Source organism: Arabidopsis lyrata (genome assembly GCF_000004255.2).
Source record: "Arabidopsis lyrata subsp. lyrata unplaced genomic scaffold ARALYscaffold_5, whole genome shotgun sequence".
NCBI classification, from domain to species: Eukaryota; Viridiplantae; Streptophyta; class Magnoliopsida; order Brassicales; family Brassicaceae; genus Arabidopsis; species Arabidopsis lyrata.
Genome location: NW_003302551.1, coordinates 19,153,711 through 19,175,111, shown reverse-complemented (window position 1 = coordinate 19,175,111; position 21,401 = coordinate 19,153,711). Strand labels below are relative to the sequence as shown.

At 38.3% G+C, this 21,401-nt stretch overlaps 4 protein-coding genes across 4 annotated transcripts; 3 read left to right on the top strand and 1 right to left on the bottom strand.

Annotated features, from left to right (window-relative positions):
- Positions 1-265: 265 nt before the first annotated feature.
- On the top strand, positions 266-3,311 carry LOC9314325 (polyamine oxidase 3). The gene is made up of 10 exons (XM_021024864.1): positions 266-816; positions 1,035-1,153; positions 1,244-1,332; positions 1,426-1,539; positions 1,631-1,718; positions 1,809-1,894; positions 1,988-2,090; positions 2,176-2,273; positions 2,354-2,783; positions 2,856-3,311. The coding sequence occupies exons 1-10, from the start codon at positions 777-779 to the stop codon at positions 3,153-3,155; spliced, it is 1,467 nt and encodes a 488-aa protein (XP_020880523.1). The 5' UTR covers positions 266-776; the 3' UTR covers positions 3,156-3,311.
- A 536-nt stretch (positions 3,312-3,847) lies between these two features.
- LOC9312555 (pentatricopeptide repeat-containing protein At3g59040) lies at positions 3,848-6,813 on the top strand. The gene is made up of 6 exons (XM_002878210.2): positions 3,848-4,020; positions 4,339-4,654; positions 5,020-5,559; positions 5,647-5,771; positions 5,877-5,975; positions 6,044-6,813. The coding sequence occupies exons 1-6, from the start codon at positions 3,965-3,967 to the stop codon at positions 6,654-6,656; spliced, it is 1,749 nt and encodes a 582-aa protein (XP_002878256.1). The 5' UTR covers positions 3,848-3,964; the 3' UTR covers positions 6,657-6,813.
- On the bottom strand, positions 6,707-9,436 carry LOC9314324 (protein DETOXIFICATION 41). The gene is made up of 8 exons (XM_002876440.2): positions 8,901-9,436; positions 8,048-8,592; positions 7,878-7,964; positions 7,743-7,799; positions 7,417-7,655; positions 7,206-7,324; positions 7,030-7,116; positions 6,707-6,946 (listed from the first exon to the last, which is right to left on the bottom strand). Exons 1-8 carry the CDS (start codon positions 9,216-9,218, stop codon positions 6,875-6,877), a joined length of 1,524 nt encoding a protein of 507 aa, XP_002876486.1. The 5' UTR covers positions 9,219-9,436; the 3' UTR covers positions 6,707-6,874.
- Positions 9,437-13,820: 4,384 nt separating this feature from the next.
- Positions 13,821-21,079, top strand: LOC9314323 (importin beta-like SAD2 homolog). Its single transcript, XM_021024821.1, has 22 exons — positions 13,821-14,079; positions 14,291-14,423; positions 14,511-14,598; positions 14,818-14,967; positions 15,500-15,662; positions 15,832-16,016; positions 16,107-16,280; positions 16,634-16,779; positions 16,860-16,983; positions 17,076-17,256; positions 17,637-17,796; positions 17,924-17,965; positions 18,083-18,201; positions 18,288-18,486; positions 18,610-18,741; positions 18,859-18,962; positions 19,095-19,274; positions 19,407-19,546; positions 19,642-19,781; positions 19,857-20,005; positions 20,108-20,234; positions 20,326-21,079. The coding sequence occupies exons 1-22, from the start codon at positions 13,987-13,989 to the stop codon at positions 20,487-20,489; spliced, it is 3,093 nt and encodes a 1,030-aa protein (XP_020880480.1). The 5' UTR covers positions 13,821-13,986; the 3' UTR covers positions 20,490-21,079.
- The last annotated feature ends 322 nt before the right edge of the window (positions 21,080-21,401 follow it).

Genomic DNA, 21,401 nt, shown 5'->3' with positions numbered 1-21,401 from the left:
TGTTCTCAACTCAAAGGGTTCAGAAAAAACAGTAGCAAAAGGATAAACTGGGCCTGAATTTGACATTATCATGGGCTTTTTAGGTCTATGAACATAATAAGGCCATATTAATGCTCAAAACGCATACGTTAATAAGAAGGGAAAAAACGGAAAACGCTAACGTGATTTACTCCACCACGATTCGTACGTAACGAGTCCCATACCTACCTAATGTCCTAATCTAACTCGATTTCTAGTTACCGATTCTGTCTTTCTAAAGTGACACGTGTCTTATAACTGGAGCGAGTATATTCCAATTACATACTCGAGCGCGTAGGTTCTATTTTTTGTTGTAGAAAATAAAAGCGTATAAAATATGATTAATTAAGGCAACCAATAACTATCGTACACATCAGCAGTCTCAAACCAATACGATTATTAATAGAAAAAGCTGCGACTCCTGAGCCTCTCTCTTTCTATCGCTCTTTGATAATTCGATTTGTTCCTCATTGTTTGCTTCAGATTACGCATTCGAATCTGATCTTCGTTGATCTCTGTGGAAGAAACTGATAAGAGAAAATCGCATGAATTTTTTTGGAAAACTAGGTTTTAATTCATCGATTTCAAGCTACTTCACTAATACGTGTCTTCTGATTTCAATTCTTAGTTTTTCTCCTCAATTGCCGATTTCGCTCTTTCTTTTTGAGCAGAAATCGTTAGATCCTTTATCGCTGAATTATAATAATAATACTAATTTTAATAATCCCGTGAGTAATTAGTCTGATCATTGTTGAATCATGGAGTCCGGAGGCAAAACTAATCGTCAGCTGCGTAAAGGTATCATCTTAACTTCGTATGATTTTTGGTTCTTTGAAATCTTAATCCTTTATCTGATAATGAATTTAGGTTTTTTTTTTTCTTTTAATATTAGTTATTCAATTTTATTACATGAATCCGAGTTTGTTTTGTTGCCCTCTCTCAGTTTGTTGTGCCCTTGTTACGATATTATTTTTCTGTTGTGCCCTGAACTGTTTCATATGTTGTTGTTGTTTCAGCTATTTGTGTCTCAACAGACGAGAAGATGAAGAAGAAGAGATCACCTTCAGTGATAGTGATTGGAGGTGGTATGGCTGGAATTTCAGCTGCTCGCACTCTTCAAGATGCTTCCTTTCAGGTCTGTAACACGAGTAATGCAATCTTAAGATTACAAATGTTATGATTTAAGTGCAGGGTCTTATTACTTGTGCGTTCTTGCTTTTTTCAGGTTGTGGTATTGGAGTCTCGTGATAGAATTGGTGGACGAGTCCACACCGATTACTCATTCGGTTTTCCAGTTGATCTTGGTGCATCTTGGTAATATCATGGCTCCTTCAATCTTTCTTTCTCATTGATTGATGTTTGGATCTTTTGCATCGATGCTAACTAAGCAATAACGTTTTGTTACAGGTTGCATGGTGTCTGTAAAGAGAATCCTTTGGCTGCAGTAATTGGTAGATTAGGATTACCCCTTTATCGTACTAGTGGTGACAATTCGGTTTTGTATGATCACGATCTTGAGAGGTCTGTACAACAGTTTTGGATACTCCAAATGTAAATCTTAACTAATCTTCTCTCTTTGTTGGAGACTCATGTGCAATTCTGTTTCCTGCAGCTATGCTCTATTCGATAAGGCTGGCAACCAAGTTCCTCAAGAGTTGGTTACAAAAGTTGGCGAAAATTTTGAGCACATTCTGGAAGAGGTGTGTACTTGGTGTCCAGTTTCTTTCTTTTTCTGTTTTATCGATGTTGCGTGTCTTTGATTTATAAAGATAGTTGTTTCACAATTGCAGATCTCTAAAGTTAGGGATGAGCAGGACGAAGACATGTCAATAGCTCAAGCCTTTTCTATTGTATTCAAGAGGAACCCTGAATTGAGGTACGAAAACATATTGTCTCAACTCAATACTTTGATTTTGTTACTTATCCACTTTCACATTTGTTGCATACTTAATTGGATTTTTCACTCTAGGTTGGAGGGGCTTGCTCACAATGTGCTTCAGTGGTACTTGTGCCGCATGGAAGGATGGTTTGCTGCTGATGCTGAAACCATCTCGGCTAAGTGTTGGGACCAGGTTTGTTACTAAATTTGTGTCTGTCTTCGGATTAGTGGTTGAGGTAGGTTCCAGTTTATTGATTTATTAATTGAAACATTCGCAGGAAGAACTATTGCCTGGTGGACATGGTCTTATGGTTAGAGGGTATCGCCCTGTAATCAACACTCTCTCGAAAGGTCTTGATATACGACTAAGCCACAGGTACGTTTCATTTGTCAAAGGAGTTTCCATCATTTAACGAGTCTTCAGGTAAACCTTATTATGGCCTTTTGTTTTGTCAGGGTTACCAAGATTGTAAGGCGCTATAGTGGAGTGAAGGTGACTACAGAGAAAGGAGACACGTTTGTTGCGGATGCTGCAGTCATTGCTCTTCCTCTTGGAGTCCTAAAGTCAGGAATGATAACATTCGAACCAAAGCTTCCACAGTGGAAACAAGAAGCTATCAACGATCTCGGTGTAGGAATCGAGAACAAGATCATACTGCACTTTGACAATGTCTTTTGGCCAAACGTAGAGTTTCTAGGAGTGGTTGCAGAAACTTCCTACGGATGCAGTTATTTCTTGAACCTGCATAAAGCCACAAGCCATCCTGTCCTTGTTTACATGCCGGCTGGTCAGCTCGCTAGAGACATAGAGAAAAAGTCTGATGAATCAGCTGCAAATTTTGCCTTTTCGCAACTCCAGAAAATTCTTCCAGATGCATCTTCACCGGTACTGCTCTAATCTATATATCTATATATTTTGCTTTGCCAGTGTACAAGCTCTAATGGGTTTTGTTGGCAGATAAATTATTTGGTATCAAGGTGGGGATCAGACATCAATTCATTGGGATCATATAGCTATGACATTGTGAACAAACCTCACGACCTCTATGAGAGACTGAGAGTGCCATTGGATAATCTATTCTTTGCGGGGGAAGCCACTAGCTCGAGCTACCCAGGGTCAGTGCACGGTGCTTATTCAACCGGAGTGCTGGCAGCTGAAGACTGCAGGATGCGTGTGCTTGAGCGCTATGGAGAGCTTGAACATGAGATGGAAGAGGAAGCTCCTGCTTCTGTCCCTCTTCTGATCTCCCGTATGTAATTTGAACCTCAGGTTTTGTTTTTTCGTCTCCATATGTTAGATTTGATTTGACTATTTATGATTTCATGACTTTAAAAGTTTATAAAGTATCACTAGTTGGAACTCTCAATGCCACACTCTGATTTCCTTCAAATCTGATTCAGATCTTTAGTCGAAGTCAAATGTGCAATGTGGAGTATGTAATCCATCTGATCCAAGAACTATGTTTAAGTATTAATGCCAAACGCAAACTTCAAATAAAGATTTCTTCTTCTTACAACTAAAATCACACCATTGATTGTGGTCAAATTCCTTTTCTTTCCTCACAAATCCATCCAGTAAGATAGATTACCAAATTTCAGATGCAAACTTTTTTTTGGTGCAATCCAAAATAACGTGAAAATATTTGGTATTATTTCCTTAAAGGACCCATAAAACTCAAAGACAAAATATCATCTTTCTTCTGACTCTACAAATCTGTTTCATACAATCATTATTAGTTCATTACCTTACACAATTCGAGACTTCACGAGTCTTCTTTCTTCATCTTTGTTCTGCACATGAGCAAAATATTGAACATGCGTAGGGCCGTGTAAATAAATAGCAGGTGCTCATAGGGGCATCATTGTCAATTACCCCATGAAACCCCGCCTCCATTTTTGTGTCTAATTACTGAATTAAATTTTGAGGTTATAAATGTTTATAAACAAAAGTTAAAAAAATATCCACTTTGAAGTTTTAACTTTTAAAGGATAAGAGAAGAGTAGCTTTCTTCTTCTTCTTCTTCTTCCTCTTGTCTGCTGCGACAGAGAAGAAGCTGCGAACTTTAGATGTCACAGGCTGTAATTTTCAAGCCGTTTGTCTCAGTTCCAACAAGTAATCACAGGTTTCCATTCTACTTTTTACTCCTGTTACCTTTTGGAACAGCTTTCATTTTGGACTTGCTTTTGTTCTAGAATTTTCCTTTCGTTTTCCATTGACGGGTTGGATAATTATATGCATAAAGGGGCCGCCTTTCGGAATTTCTGCAAAAAATCCTGTGTTGGGTTTGGTCTAATTCAATTGATTGTGTAAGCGGTAGCTGTGTCTAAATGGGTTTATCATTTGAGGATAGCCACTGTTAGGGTTTATGTTCTTTTCGTTTAGGCTAATAAAAGTTTTAGTTTTTCATTTACAAATTCGTCTGTGTGTTTTGCTTTGTCAGCCAGAGGAAACTACATAACAATATTATCAATGTTGGTGTTAAAATCCAAAACCGATTCAGAGTTGTTTGTATGGGAATGCTGGCTCCAAGGAAATTCCTGCAAAAGAGGAGGAAAATTGAGGTTTTTAAGGATGCAGCTGACGAGACGGATCAGAAGAGATGGAGAGGGCTAATGCTAGAGATTGAATCAACGGGTTCTGCAGTTCCGGTGCTTAGGCAATACAGAACTGACGGTGACCAAGGTCTTCCCAGGGATCTTGTTTTGGGTACTTTGGTTAGATTTAAGCAGCTTAAGAAATGGAACCTTGTCAGTGAGGTATGGAGACTGAATGACTCCCTTCTATGTTTTGAGCCTTTTAGATACAAGTTAGAATCTGAAAGAATTGGTTTATGTATATCTCATGTTAGATTGGTTGAACGAAATTCATGAAGTTGGTCTTGGATCTTGATAGAGATATTAGATGAGTCATCTTAATCGACTGTTGAGTATTTCAATAGTGGTGCTGCCAAAAGCTGTGTCTGTTTGTTATTTATACCTGAAGAATTTCTCTTACGGCATGACAGAAACTGTGAATACTCTCCGCAATGTTTGAATATTGGCAGTTGCAAGCTCTTAGTTTTAATGGGAAAGTTTTCAGGTTGTATCTGATATTTGGTTCCTTTCTTTCTTTTGATTTCCAGATTCTTGAATGGCTTAGATACCAGAACTGGTGGAACTTCAGTGAAATGGACTTTTTGATGCTCATTACAGCTTATGGGAAACTAGGAAACTTCAACGGAGCTGAAAGGGTTTTGAGTGTATTGAGTAAGATGGGCTCGAGTCCAAACGTGATTTCTTATACCGCTCTCATGGAATCTTATGGGAGAGGAGGCAAGTGCAACAATGCTGAAGCGATATTTCGGAGGATGCAGTCTTCAGGCCCAGAGCCTTCTGCTGTAACTTATCAGATTATACTTAAGACTTTTGTAGAGGGGGACAAATTTAAAGAAGCTGAAGAGGTTTTTGAGACTCTTTTAGATGAGAAGAAATCGCCATTGAAGCCTGATCAAAAAATGTATCACATGATGATATACATGTACAAGAAGGCTGGAAACTATGATAAGGCTCGAAAAGTATTTTCTTCTATGGTTGGGAAAGGAGTTCCCCAGTCTACCGTCACTTACAATAGCCTTATGTCTTTCGAAACTAATTATAAAGAAGTTTCTAAGATCTATGACCAGGTGATTTGAATGATCCCTTCTTTTAAGTATTTATTGGCCTGTAATAGTAGTGATCTAACCCTTTTAACTGAATGTTTAACTTTTCAGATGCAAAGATCTGGTATTCAACCGGACGTTGTAAGTTATGCTTTACTTATCAAAGCATATGGAAGAGCCAGAAGAGAGGAAGAAGCTCTATCTGTTTTTGAAGAGATGCTTGATGCTGGTGTAAGGTCAGTTTTTTGGTTTCCAACAACTATTCTTTTGCTGCTATTGCTAATGAGGTTACAAAGCAGACCTCTCTTTCGGATATATTATTTGTCTTTTATCGTTTTCAGGCCGACACATAAAGCTTATAACATTTTGCTTGATGCATTTGCTATTTCTGGGATGGTGGAGCAAGCAAAGACTGTCTTTAAGAGCATGCGGCGGGACAGGTAAACAATACTTCCATCTTGTTTACTTAATTGAAAATTGATAAGCAATTAACATGTTTCCCTTGCAGAATTTTCCCGGATCTCTGGTCTTACACAACTATGTTATCAGCATATGTGAATGCCTCTGACATGGAGGGTGCTGAGAAATTCTTCAAGAGGATAAAAGTAGACGGATTTGAACCGAATATAGTCACCTACGGGACAATGATAAAAGGGTATGCGAAAGCGAACGATGTTGAGAAGATGATGGAGGTATATGAGAAAATGAGGTTAAGTGGCATCAAAGCGAATCAAACCATCTTAACAACTATCATGGATGCGTCTGGGAGGTGCAAGGATTTTGGGAGCGCTCTTGGTTGGTATAAAGAGATGGAGAGTTGTGGGGTACCACCTGATCAGAAAGCTAAGAATGTGCTATTATCATTGTATTCAACTCAAGATGAGCTAGACGAAGCTAAGGAACTTACTGGTCTCAGAAATGAGACAGCAACCATTGTTGCTAGAGTTTATGGATCTGATGATGATGAAGAGGAGGAAGATATAAGTAGTGAATCTAGTGATGATGAGGATGAGGATGATGGAGATGATGATGATGCAAGAGAAACTGTCTTGTACGATAAACCACAAGAAGGGTCTTTGGGTTATGGTAGCTTACCGACGGAAGAACTTGTGGGGTTATGAAAACTGCGGAAAATTTTATTTTTGTAATCATCTAAGGCCACAAGATAAGATTTTGCAGAAGAGGACTAAGTAGGTCGTCCATTATTTTTGTCTGTAGTTAACAAAATGTTATATTTTCTGAATCATGAAATAACTTAAAGAATCAAAAGGATACTTATTTCATATTATATCTCTTGCCACCAAAAGAGAGAAAAAAAACAGTCGCTGTTGCTGTTCTCTTAAATGCCTTCGTAAGCCATCTCTTGATTCTCAGTTGCCGAGGTCTTTACTCTCTGAGCTGCATTTTCTACCTGCAACAGATGCAGAACAAAGGTAAAAACTTTGGACTAGAGAAAGACAGAGAGAGAGGGAGAGAGGTTTGTCACTGTTTTACCTCGGAAGTCCAATTGGTTCTAAGTGTAAGAACAATCAAAGTTAGGGTTTGAAGTATGACTCCTGCAATCATCCCCCACCAGATCCCCTGTAAAGAAAAACCTCCCAAATTTTGTATGATACAAAACATATAAATACAAAGAAAGAGAAAGAGAGAGAGAGAGAGAGAGATTATACAGCAACTCCAAGACTAGTTTTGAAGCCAAGAACACAGCCAATAGGAAGACCAATGACATAGTAAGTAACAAGATTCACATAGGCCACCACTGCTTGCCACCCACTCCCAATAGCAACCCCTTTTTACCAATTCAACAAAAGTTATCAATCCACAAAGACCAAAGATCAATCAAGCATTCACGAAAAGGTCTCTTTTGTGTGTGTTTTTTACCTGAGAGAATTGGTTGGATTCCGTTTAGAAAAATGGAAATGGCGAGAAGAGGAAAGAGGTCAGAGACGGCAGCTATAACTTCTGCGTTGCTCGTGAAAGCTTTGCTAAGGCCGACGCGGAACACGAGCACAATGACACAGAGAACTAGGCTAATGAGAACCGTCGTAACGTTAACCACCACTACTGATAACTTAGCCACTCGTGGATTTCCCGCTCCTAGCTCATTGCTCACTCGCACACTGACCAAAAACATAAAAAAGGTATGATGTTTCCAAATGGATCATTTCAACTGAAGACTGAATGCTCTTTTTTGGTTTTGTTAATACCTGATTGCTGCACTTAGACCAAGCATGAACTGCATATCCCAATTCAAGTAATACATGCTGCAAAATGACTAAACCGGTTCAAGATATAACCATTGAGATTCATCGGTATTTTGATAAGTAACGGTGAAGAAATACCAAATCGAAATCGCGTCTAGAGAAATTGTCGGATTGGTGAGTAAACCAGAGATAATCACTAGCCCTTGGTTGTACCATATCTCCAAACTGCAGAATATTTCATTCCAAATTGGAAACAGCTTTCTAAAACCAGAGACTTAAATAGTCAAATCAAACAGCTTTGTGTTTACCATAGCATGACTGCTGAAGCTACCGTGAGCTTGAAGTAAGGCCATATCCCTGTAAATGCCCTAGTTGAAAACCCGGTCCAAGTCTCCTTACAACTCGTGCTCATCACGATATACAGACCGTTCGCAACCACAAGCAGCCACCATGAGAAACTGAGAATCAGAGCCGCACCAAGCAAGCCGAAATCCAGCACGTTGGTAACCAGCCACGTGAGTAACGTGTGGAGCAAGAAAACTCCTAAAGACATGTAAGCCAAAGGGTTCACTATGTTCTGAGCTTGAAGAAACCTCTGCATCGGGCAAGCGAGGGCAAAAGCGTAAATCTGTGGAATCATTCCGCGTGCAAAGATCTGACCCTCGTGTGCTATGGCTACGGATTGGCCCATTGCTTTTAGGATTGGACCCGAGTACCAGTAGAGGAACGAGAGGAGGAATGCAGCTGCAAGGTGCAAGACCATGGCTCGTTGGCAGATTATTCCCATTGACGAGTACTGTCTCGCTCCGTACGCTTGACCACACACTGTCTGGACCGCGCTCGCCATTCCCAACTAGTCAATTTGATTCACAAAACGTTTTAAAACTCAAGAATGTTCGATAAGGAGAAACCGATGAAAATATGTAGTGGACAATAAACAAATCAGAGACTTCACCTTTTTTAAAAAAAAACAAATCACATGTTTAATTAAGAAAAAATTGCGAAAAAACTTAAAATAATGTTTGATCTTTGGTTATAGTTCCTCATAAACCGAAAATTCAGAAAATCAAGAAACTCAAACTGAAAATGGTAAGCAAATGTTTTGTGTTTTTCACTCTGTTTTTTGCTCTATGAACTCAAATGTGCCTTCGTAGTTCGTACCATGATACCGTAAGCTAGACCTTGGATGCCCACAGTGGCGATGGAAGCGCCGGCGAGCTGAAGAGAACCGAGATGGCCGGTGAACATGACGGTGACGAAGCTGAGCATGTAATTCAGAACAGAGACCACTATAGAGGCTCCAGAGAGTGTCCATAGAAGCTTTGACTCCCACACGGCCAGCTTTAGCCACCACCGTGGCGTCACCGTGGATACATGACGGCGTAGAAACTCCTCTATCTCCGGCGAAGACCGTTCAGTTATCTGAGAATAGGAGTGGAGTCGAGTCAATAACGGCTCGTATGTCTGGGTGGAGCTCATGGTCCGTTTATTAGTTCCTCTTTGCCTTTTCTTTTGTTTTGGTATATAACGGTGCGTCTTTATATTACGACTGACTGTTTTGCTTATGTTGAGAGTTCGAGTCGTTGACCAAAATTGAATCGATGGTTTAGATCTCTTGTGACTCTTTGGTCTTGATTTTGATGATCATAGTGTAACAACCATTCTCTGGTTACCGTAAATAGACTAGAGATTTACTACCGATCAAACTTTTTCTTGTATATTTGTTTTTCTTGTATAACATAAGAGTAACACTAGGCATTTGAGTATAAGTGTACATTGGGTGAGAAAGAGGCTGTGAGTTATAACAGTACCTAACGTTCTTCAACGAATGTGAATAGATCCAACGACTAGTCTCGACATTGTACACATCCTCCAAATAAAATGGGGTATGAAGATATATTGTTTTCCACGTAAATAACTTATCAAGAAAATGATAAAATTGATTAGTTGACAAGATAGTGATAAAGAAATACTAAATACTAGTACTAGCTTTTTACATGTTATGTACTCCTCTCTCTACCCTAATGATAATGAGCTTTTGAGAAAAGAAAAGTTTTTTACTTTTTGAGAGCTGTCAACACAACAAAAAAAATGAAGAGAGAAAGAAAAAGCGTCTGAGAATTGTGGCCCACCAAATGTCCTACAAGCCCATTTATATCCCGCGCTACTCCTGAAGCCCATTTACAACCAACCAAATAATCCGAATGGAAAAAGAAATTGCTATTATTTTAAAAAGTTAAGAAATAATTCGCATTTGATGAACTGTAACTGACGTAAGATGAAATCAATGAGTTGTCTATTAGACGATAATTATCGGAATATCATCTTAATGGTGTGCTTAGAATAAAATAAAATAAAATAAGACTCAAACCCAAGAACAGGGCCAAAAACAGGTCTTGAGCAAGAACTAAACCCAAGAACTAAACGCACTATTCTCATTCAGGGCCGGCTCAAAAAAATCAAGAACCCTGAGCTGAAAAAAACAATTGGCCCTAATTTCTTATGTATATATATAAAAAAAAATTTGGACCCTAATTTTAATAAATTTAGTTGAAAAAAAAGACAAAAAAATTTTGGACCCTGTGCATGAGCACTCCCGCACATGGGGAGAGCCGGCACTGCTCCCATTATTTCTTAATTTTAAATTACTAAGATCACACCAATTGTTTTGGCGTTGCATATGCCCTTAGGTCGGATTGCCCACTAAATTCAGAAGATTACTCATCATTTTCTTTTTTAGCTAATTTTTATAAAATGTTTTTGTTCTCCAATAACTTTTATAAATAGTCTTCCCTACCATATCAAAATTTAATAAAATATACTCCAATTAGAGTATATGCATGTATAGAAGTATTGTTATTGTTATGATTAATATTATTTGGTCCTTAGGATCTTTTTTATCTAATTATTCTATGTACTTTTCACAACTTCATTCCTGCTATCCATGATAATAATGGATTTTTAATATGAAGTTAGGATATTTCTAATTTTAATATTATCATCAAAAAATCAAATAAGAAACTAAAAACAGTGGAAAAAATTCAAACTAATTCAGTCTCTTAAGTAGATTTTAAAATTTTGTCCTCTTATATCATTCGTTTACTACTCTTAATAGCAAGTGAAGTCTTGAAGAAGAAACGAAGAAGATGAAGATCTTTCTGTTATTCTTATTAATGATTTGTTGCAACGATACATTCTATTTATACTAGAATGTTCTGGTTTAACCAAGGGTAATCTAACATTTGATTCCCGGTTTACATAAACCAATATCCTCCCTCAAGATGAGACGTGGATAGAAAGAAGACTCATCTTGCTTATGAGAGAGTTGAAGAGCGAAGGAAATAAAGGTTTTGTTAAGGCATCTGCAAGTTGAGCTGTTGTTTTCACATGCAATGTCTTCAATAATCCTTGCTCAATGCGATCTCTGGTAACGTGGCAATCGTTCTCGATGTGCTTTGTACGCTCGTGAAAGACTGAGTTGTTTGCTATGTGAATAGCCGCAGTCGAGTCACAAAACAACGGAACAGGCTTTGTTTGAGGAACCTGCAACTCATCAAGTAACTTGACCAGCCAAGCAATTTCCTTTGTTGCCATTGCCATGGCCCTATATTCAGATTCTGCAGAAGAATAAGATGCCACATCCTGCTTCTTAGATTTCCATGAGACTAAGGAATCTCCCAGAAACATACAATAGGCTGATGTAGATCGTCTAGAATCAACACAAGAGCCCCAGTCTGCGTCAGTAAATGCCTTCAAACAGAAATCAGACTGAGAAGAATAGAACAGACCCAAGCCTATTGTTCCTTTCAGATAGTGAACAACCTTCTGAGCTGCTTTGAGATGTGAGCGCTTTGGAGATGAAGAGAATTGACATAGCTTATTAACAGCATATGTAATATCTGGTCGAGTAATAGTTAAGTACATTAGCTTACCGACCAGTCTTCTGTAAACTTCTGGTTCATCCAACACTGGCTCATCACTGTGCTGAGTTAACTTTTGACTCGGTTCCATGGGGATAGAAGAGGGTCTGCAGCCTAACAAACCAGTATCCTCCAATAGCTCCAAAGTGTATTTCCTCTGACAAACAGAGATGCCTTTCTCTGATCTAGCAATTTCCAAGCCTAAAAAATACTTCAAAGGACCTAAATCCCTGAGTTTAAAAGCTTTTGCTAAATCATTCTTCAATTGAGCGATTGCTTCATCACTGTTCCCAGCAATCACAATATCATCTACATAAACCAATAAGGCAATGTAGATATCACCTTGTTTTCTTGTGAAAAGAGTATGATCCGAATGAGATTTCTTGAAATCCAAAGCCTTTAATGTCGAACTGAACTTTAAATACCACTGTCGAGATGCTTGTTTCAAACCGTATAATGATTTCTGAAGCTTAAGAACAGCATTATCAGGAAAAGATCCTCCCTGTCTCATTGAGTAACCTGGAGGCAAGCTCATATAAATTTCCTCATCCAAATCACCATTGAGGAAAGCATTGGAAATGTCTAACTGATGCAAACTCCAATTCTTAGCAGCTGCAACAGATAAAAGAAGCTTAACTGTTGTCATTTTTGCCACTGGAGAGAATGTATCAACATAATCCAAGCCTTCTCTTTGCGTATAACCTTTCGCTACCAAACGAGCCTTAAAGCGTTCCAAACTTCCATCTGCATTGAGTTTGACTTTAAACACCCATTTACAACCAATTGGTTTCTTACCATCAGGCAGAGAACACACTGTCCAAGTATTAGTAGTTTCCAGTGCTTCAATCTCAATTTCCATAGCATCAAGCCATTCTTGAATTTTCTTGGCTTGAGCATAAGTGCATGGTTCTGGATACTTGTTAACAGCACATATATAGGCAGTAAACTCTTCAGACAATTGATTATAGTTGATATAGGCAGAAAGAGGATACCTAATATCTTTCATGTCATCAGAAATAGGGACTGCATTGCAATAATAATCCTGAAGATGTACTGGTGGTCTTGTTTGGCGCTTAGACTCTGTTGGAACAGGTATTGAAGACGAAGAGCAGGGTAATGGAGTAGCTTCGTGTGTTTCTAAAGCAACTGGTGTAACTGGCTTTATTAGTGAAACATCAGAAGCACTGTATCCCATTTCTTCAAAAATATCTTGAGGAATCTCTTGCTTGCTGTCAAAAGGAAAGACTGATTCAAAAAATACCACATGTCGTGATATATGAACAGTATTTGTTTCCAAATCCAGAAGCTTATATCTTTGTAACCTGCAGGGTAACCAAGAAATACACATGCTCGGGCTCGAGGTTCAAACTTATGCCGTTGCTGAGTACTTGTTGATTGATAGCATAAGCAACCGAAGACTCGAAGTAATGAGTAGTCTGGTACCTTAGAATGAAGCAGTTCAAATGGAGATTTATTTGAGAGCAGTGGAGATGGCAGCTGATTGATCAAAAACACTGAGGATAACACACAATCTCCCCAAAATTCCAAAGATACACCAGATTGAAACATCAATGCTCTTGCTACATTGAGTATATGTTGATGCTTTCGCTCAACAACCGAGTTCTGTTGAGGTGTCTCTGGACATGAATGGTATGAGATGATCCCCTTTTCCTTGAATAATGTCTCAAACTTTAACTCCGGAGCATTGTCCGATCTGACTGCCTTGACACAAGTCTTAAACTGAGTCTCCACCATTGCGAGAAAACCAGGGAGAATCTGTAAAACTTCACTTTTTGAAGCAAGTGAAGTGAAGTCTTGAAGAAGAAACGAAGAAGATGAAGATCTTTCTGTTATTCTTATTAATGATTTGTTGCAACGATACATTCTATTTATACTAGAATGTTCTGGTTTAACCAAGGGTAATCTAACATTTGGTTCCCGGTTTACATAAACCAATAACTCTATACTGTATTATAATAAACCCAATTATTATTTACGGACCAAAAAAAAACAAAAAAGAAAAGTGTCCGTCGACCGAAGGCGTGAGGACTAGCTCCAGGCAATGTCTCGGTTTTTGTATTGTGTGTGTCACGTGTGTGTTTTTTTTTTTTTTTTTTTTTACTTATTATACCACCACGCGCGTTTGTGAGGCTTAACCACACCAACGAACCATTTAAAACCCTAGACCTTCTTCTCTTATACCTCTCTCTCTTTCGTCTTCGTCGTCTCTTCTTCCTCTTGATTTGACTCTCGTCTCGTCGATTTCCTCCGGAGAGACGACCGGGAGGAGATTTGAAATTCGTGACTTGCCGATTGTGAATTTCAAGATGGATCTGCCTAGCCTCGCCTTAATCGTTGGCGCGGCTGCTTTCAGTCCCAATCCCGATGAGCGTAGAGCTGCTGAGCAGAGCCTTAATCAGGTAAACACTGATTTTTTATTTTCTTCTAGTTATTGTTCCGTCCTCTCTACTTTCGATTCCTCTCTTTATTTTTTTAGAATTGTTAGAGAACTAAGCTTATCCAAATTCCGAGTATGAGATGTTTTTTTTCTTCGTAAGATTGACTTGATTTGACTGTGCTATCTAATGTTTAAATTCTGATTGAAAAGTTCGATTTTTTTTTTATTTGCAGTTGCAGCACACTCCACAGCATTTGATAAGGATACTGCAAATAATTGTTGATGGTGGCTCTGATCTTTCTGTACGCCAATCTGCTAGTATCCATTTCAAGAATTTCATTGCTAAGCACTGGGAACCTCATTCTGGTATTTGTTTATTTAGTTTGTTGATTAATCAAGTATTGTTATGTTAGCTTCTTGCTTGGATTACATTGTTTTTGTTTTGTTATGCAGGTGATCAGAACAAAATCTTGCCTAGTGATAAGAATGTTGTCAGGGACCAGATTCTTGTATATGTCTCTCAAGTTCCTCCGATTTTGAGGTAGCAGTTTTTGTACACCTTTCTAGCAGCACTCGTTAAGACAATCGACTTTTTTTGTTTAACTTGTCCACGGACTGATATGTTTGTGTTATGTAGAGTGCTATGGCTTTATTTAATTATGTATACGTATACATGTTAACAATGAAGTATAGATAGGAAAGCTAGCCTTTCTTTATTTTTGGTCCTTATTCTAGCTCGTTATTGGTGTGTATGATGCAGAGTTCAGATGGGAGAGTGCCTGAAGACCATAATTTACGCTGACTATCCTGAGCAATGGCCCCATCTCCTGGACTGGGTGAAGCACAACTTGCAAGAACAACAAGTTTATGGAGCGCTATTTGTCTTGAGGATACTATCTTCAAAATACGAGTTAGTCTGCTTTATCAACTTTTATTTATGTTATGAATCTGTTTATCTGATATCACCATTTGCGTAAGAATTGTAGCTCAGGTTTTTCGCCTTCTCATTCATAGTTCATGTCATAAGCATAGGATTGGCAATTGGCCTATCATATTATTATTATTATTAGTTCTTCCTCTGAAAAAACCCTGGTCATTTATAGTTCCTCTACACCTTTTTGCCACTTAATAGTGATTTGTAGATTTTATCTACTCTGGTCAATTTTGATAGTCATAGAGAGTTCATATCTTTGTTGCCATCTTTTGCTTATGTTTCCGCCTTGGTATCAACTCTTGAACATGCAAAGCATGGCATATTTATCAGTAGCAAATTAGTAGAAAAGAGCTGTGCATTTAGGGAAGTTGGGGTTACATGCTGTGTGGTTTCTGTCTACCGCGAAAAGTTCGGATTATCAGTTATCATATTGAACATCATGGCAATAGCTTCATATAATCATTTTTTAAAAAATTTCTCTTTCTGCTTTTCCCCTTTCTGTTTATAGGTTTAAGTCAGATGAAGATAGGGCACCCATTCACCGAGTAGTCGAGGAGACGTTTCCGCACCTTTTGAATATATTTAACAAACTTGTCCATGTTGAAAATCCTTCTCTCGAAGTGGCAGACCATATCAAGCTTATTTGCAAGATATTCTGGTCATGTATTTATGTAAGTTGTACATCTTGTGGTAATTATCATGAATGGTTCATCACTGCCTGCTTCCTGGTTCCAACTAAAGAAATTCCTGGATTTTCATTTTATGTAAGGAGTTTATGGGTTTTAGGTGGTTTGCCTTGAAGTTTTTCGTATAATTCTCTTTCATCCTTGTTCCGTACAGCTAGAGCTTCCGAGACCATTGTTTGATCCAAACTTTTTTAATGCTTGGATGGGTCTGTTCCTAAACATTTTGGAACGTCCTGTTCCCGTAGAAGGTCAGCCTGAAGACCCTGAGCTTAGAAAATCCTGGGGATGGTGGAAGGCCAAGAAGTGGGTTGCTCATATCTTAAACAGGCTATACACTCGGTATGCGGGAACCTGAAAATCTTACCATTAACTTACAACCTAGCATTTTTTCATCAAACTTAAATTAACAGTTTCGAAAACTTGTTATAGGTTTGGAGATCTGAAACTCCAGAATCCAGATAACAAAGCCTTCGCCCAAATGTTCCAGATGAACTACGCAGCCAAGATATTAGAGTGCCACCTGAAATTGTTGAATGCCATTCGTATTGGTGGATATCTTCCGGATAGAGTCATCAATCTAATTCTTCAATATCTAAGCAACAGGTCGGATATTCTCTATGGCCTACTTTTGATCAACTTTAGAAATTTATCTGAATATGAGTTCTCTGGATCTATTGAACTGGAAAAATCATTGCACCTGATGCCTCAGGATATGATCTTTTTGGCTTTAATGGAGAGTTTGGTTAGTAATATTTCCGTTTGATTAAAAAACCGTTGGTGTAATCATACCTTTTCTCACAACCTTGTAATCAGAGCCATTGCTAGAATGTTTTGGGTAGATTTTCTAGTTGCAGTTTCTATTGTTTCCTTGAAAACTGATAATGGTTCTGTATCTGGATTTTTCGTTTTTCATTTATAGGGTTCCAGACTTCTTATGGCTATTTGTGTCTTTGCAGTATCTCGAAGAATAGCATGTACAACTTACTGCAGCCCCACCTTGACACTCTATTATTTGAAATAGTTTTCCCACTAATGTGTTTCAATGACAATGATCAAATGCTTTGGGATGAAGACCCACATGAGTATGTAAGGAAGGGTTATGGTATGTAGTTAAAGTCTTCCTTGCCTTGTTTGGATAATCCGAAAACATACATTTTTATAACAACATTACCTGTTCTACAGATATAATTGAAGATTTATACAGTCCCAGGACTGCGTCTATGGACTTTGTGACTGAGCTGGTCAGAAAGCGTGGAAAAGACAACTTCCCAAAATTTATACAGTTCATCGTGGACATTTTTAAGAGGTACCTTCAAACTTTATCTACAAATAATAGAAAGGGTATTATATAATTGTGACATCATCACATGATAGAGTTACTTTGTTTCTTTGTTTTAGATATACTGAAGCACCTCTGGAAGATAAGCCTTATCACCTTAAGGATGGTGCTCTGCTTGCTGTTGGGACACTTTGTGATAAACTTAGGCAAAATGAACCCTACAAATCTGAACTGGAGAATATGTTAGTGCAACATGTTTTTCCTGAATTTAGCAGCCCGGCTGGTCATCTTAGAGCTAAGGTTTTGGTGACTCCTTTTCTGTTGTTTAAGCCCCCTTCTCGTCCGTTTCTGTTATGCAAATTTTACCTCTATTCATTATCATTTATGCATGTGCTTGAAGACGTTTTAAAATTTTCTCCATCTCCAAATGTTTGAAGTTCTCTATTACTACTTTGTGAAGCCGCTGTAACATAAATACTTGTTCATCACTACCATGTGAAGTTTCTCGAAGGATGATTTTTTTTGGTATATGATATGCCTGCTTAGACACTGCTTTGGGGTTGCTGTGATAAAGCAACTTGTGTTAAACGATGTTGCATCAACCATATAACTTTCACCTCATGGATACTATTATACTAATACTTGTCAAGCTTATTTCTCCACATTTTTCCTCTGTGTAGGCTGCATGGGTTGCAGGGCAGTACGCCCATATCAATTTCTTAGACCAGAGCAATTTTTCAAAGGCATTGCATTGTGTTATCTCCGGAATGCGTGATCCAGAACTTCCTGTTCGGGTGGATTCAGTTTTTGCTTTGCGTTCCTTTATTGAAGCCTGCAAAAGTAAGTATCGGCACCATCAAAAATATGTTTCTATCTCTTCCTAAGATATCCCCACCCTTTTCCATCTCCTGATTTTTTGTATTTAACGCGGATTAGTATAAATTCAACTAACTGTATTTGCCTGCAGATTTAGATGAAATCCGCCCAGTTCTTCCCCAACTTCTTGATGGTATGCTTTACGAATGATTTGTTGAAAGTTATGTGTATTTCCATTTCACAGTATTACGCTACAACGAAACATCATGTTAATCAACTGAAATAATCGGGGTGGACTTGTGCTGTGCAGAATTTTTCAAGCTAATGAATGAAGTTGAAAACGAAGACCTTGCTTTTACTTTAGAGACTATCGTGTATAAGTTTGGAGAGGAGATTTCTCCTTATGCTTTGGGTTTGTGCCAAAACTTGGTAAGATAATTTTCTGTTGTGTCCCCGTTTTGAGTGTTGTATTACGTTTAGCACTATTATACCTTGTTCTTGTTAATTAATTCCAGGCCAGTGCATTCTGGAGGTGTATCGACACTGACAACGGTGACGATGAAGCTGATGATGCTGGTGCATTGGCTGCAGTGGGATGTCTCCGTGCCATCAGTACCATTCTTGAATCTATCAGTAGTCTCCCTCATCTTTATGGTCAGATTGAACCACAGTTGCTGCCAATAATGCGGAAAATGCTGACAACTGATGGTCAAGGTATGCATAATAAGAGACTCCATATGTTATTAATTCTTCGGTTCCTTTGAATGCATTGCGGTTTGTGCCGTTTGTGGAGCTTGTTTTAATCATGGTGATTCATTCATATATTTTTATGTCCAGATGTGTTTGAAGAAGTTCTGGAGATCGTCTCATATATTACTACTTTTTCACCTACAATATCATTGGACATGTGGAGTCTATGGCCTTTAATGATGGAAGCACTCGTGGATTGGGCTATTGACTTTTTCCCAAGTACGACACCTGCAGTGGGGTTTTTTTTTTTTTTTGCCGTTTCCTTTGCAATAAAGTTTCAGTCATTTTTCTAATTTACTTTCCTTTTTGTTTGATCGTTCTTTTGGATATCATTAGATATATTGGTCCCGCTGCACAACTATATATCCAGGGGGACTGGGCATTATCTCACTTGCAAGGAACCAGATTACCAGCAAAATCTTTGGAATGTGATCTCTGTGGTAAGCTCACTATCTGATAGTTGCTGTACGTTAACTCATATAAACAAAACAGTAGATGGCCTCATCCTTTTTTTCCTCCCACTGTACACATACTTATGTTGGTTTAACTTGTTAATTCTTTCTCATGGGCAGCTTATGGCGAATAAAAATATTGATGACAGTGACCTTGAGCCAGCTCCGAAGCTATTAGGAATAGTGCTTCAGACATGCAAGGGCCAGGTGGATCAATGGGTAGAGCCCTACCTGAGAATAACACTTGATCGGCTACGCGGAGCTGAGAAATCTTCCTTCAAGTGCCTTCTGGTTGAAGTGGTAAGTAAAGTAGCGGCAGTTAATTTTTAGCTTCATAGAGTTAATTTCTGCTTTTGTTAAGCTGTCTTTCACTGAGTTAAGCTAAGTATTGGCAATAATCGCTGAATATACTGCTCTGATACCCTTGGGCAGGTTGCAAATGCCTTTTACTACAATGCCCCTTTGGCACTTGGTATACTGCAACGATTTGGTATCGCAACAGAAATTTTTACTCTATGGTTCCAAATGCTGCAAGAAAAGAAGAAGAGTGGTGCACGTTCTAACTTCAAGAGGTGGGTAAATCTAATATTTTTTAACCTCTATCTCGTTCCCTCTCTCTTCTCCGCCCATTTCTTTCATATAACATTCTTCCTTGGTTCACATGCAGAGAACATGATAAGAAAGTTTGCATCTTGGGGTTGACATCACTTTTCAATCTTCCAGCTGGTCAATTACCCGGAGAGGTTTTGCCACATGTATTCAGGGCTCTTCTCGAGCTTTTAGTGGCATACAAGGATCAACTTGCTGGTCAGTGCCTTTTACTATCTCTCATTTTTCTTATAACAGACCTCGCTGATATTCCTATTTGAACGTTTATGACAGAAGCTGCAAAGGCAGAAGAGGAGGAAGAAGAAGAAGATGGTGATGACGACGACATGGATGAATTCCAGACAGATGATGAAGATGAGGACGGGGATGACGAGAATCCAGATGAAACTGATGGAGGTACACTCCGCAAGTTAGCAGCACAGGTTTGTCTTCTTTGACCCTAAACTAATCCTCTACTCTGATCTAAGCAAAGGTAAAATGTCGTAGTAGCTCACTAAGTTACTTCCTTTGTGTATTATCATTAGGCAAAGGACTTCCGCTCTTACAGCGACGATGATGACTTTTCAGACGATGATTTTAGCGATGACGAGGAATTAGACTCTCCAATTGATGAAGTGGATCCTTTCGTACTCTTCATGGATGCAGTCACAGGTACAAGAGAATTGATACTCTATATATTGTTTTCGCCATGTATAGATTTGACATATTGTCATCTAATTTCCTTTTTTTTTTATCTATATAGCAATGCAAGTATCAGACTCGCCAAGGTTCCAAAGCCTTACCCAGACACTAGACCCGCACTACCATGGACTCGCAAGCACAATAGCTCAGCACACGGAGCTGAGAAGAGCCGAGATTCTAAAGGAGAAACTTGAGAAGCAATCTTCTGCAACGGTTGCTTCCTAATTTCTCCACGGCTCAGTCCTTGAAAAACCAAATCGTTGGCGCTCTCATTTGGCTGCATTTTTTCATAAGCCTCTTTATATTCCTCAAAAGTAGAGAGGCTTGTAGAGGTGAGTCTGGTCGACTCTCATTAGTCAGTCATGTCTTAAGAGAGACCAATCTCTACCATCTCCAGTTTTGCATTTCTTCATCATCATCATCATCATCATCATCATTCTTTCTTTTTTTTTTTAATCATCCAAAAGACCAGCAAGACAAAAGACTAAACCCATTTCGGGTTGCTTTTTTATTTTAGACAGAACAGAGATCCCTTTGGGGGGTTTTATGTTCTCCGATTCGGATTTTGGAGGCAGATATAAAAAAAGCACATAGTTTTTTTTTTTTTTTTTTTCTTTCATGTTTGTCACATTTACTTAGCTTTATTGCTTGATATGAGTCAGCTTTATTGCTTGATATGAGTCGTTCTTTGCACTGTCTGTTCGTTCTCCTACAATAAGATTAGAATTATATTTGCATAATAATGGTCATTGTTTGATATGTTAAATATTTAAATGATAATGCTCAAATACGCTATTGGATCCCCTTTTTGAAAATGTGTGTTTCTGTCTACTTTTCCATGATTGTTTATACGTAAATTGATATATAAATTGTATTTTTGTAATGCTCGTAGTCAACAGATCAGTTATATCAGTATTAACTATTAACAATTATGATTACAATTTTCGGATTTTTTTATAAAGGTTTCTATTTATGAAAAAAAAGTTGGGAGACTCACAAAAATGCTCCTTTTTTAATACCCCTTTTCAAAAATGCTCCTTTTGGATGTCTATTTTTTAAAAATACCTCTTTTATGTAAAAATACCTCTCAAAGGGGGCATTTTTGAAAAGGGGTATTGAAAAAGGGGCATTTTTAAC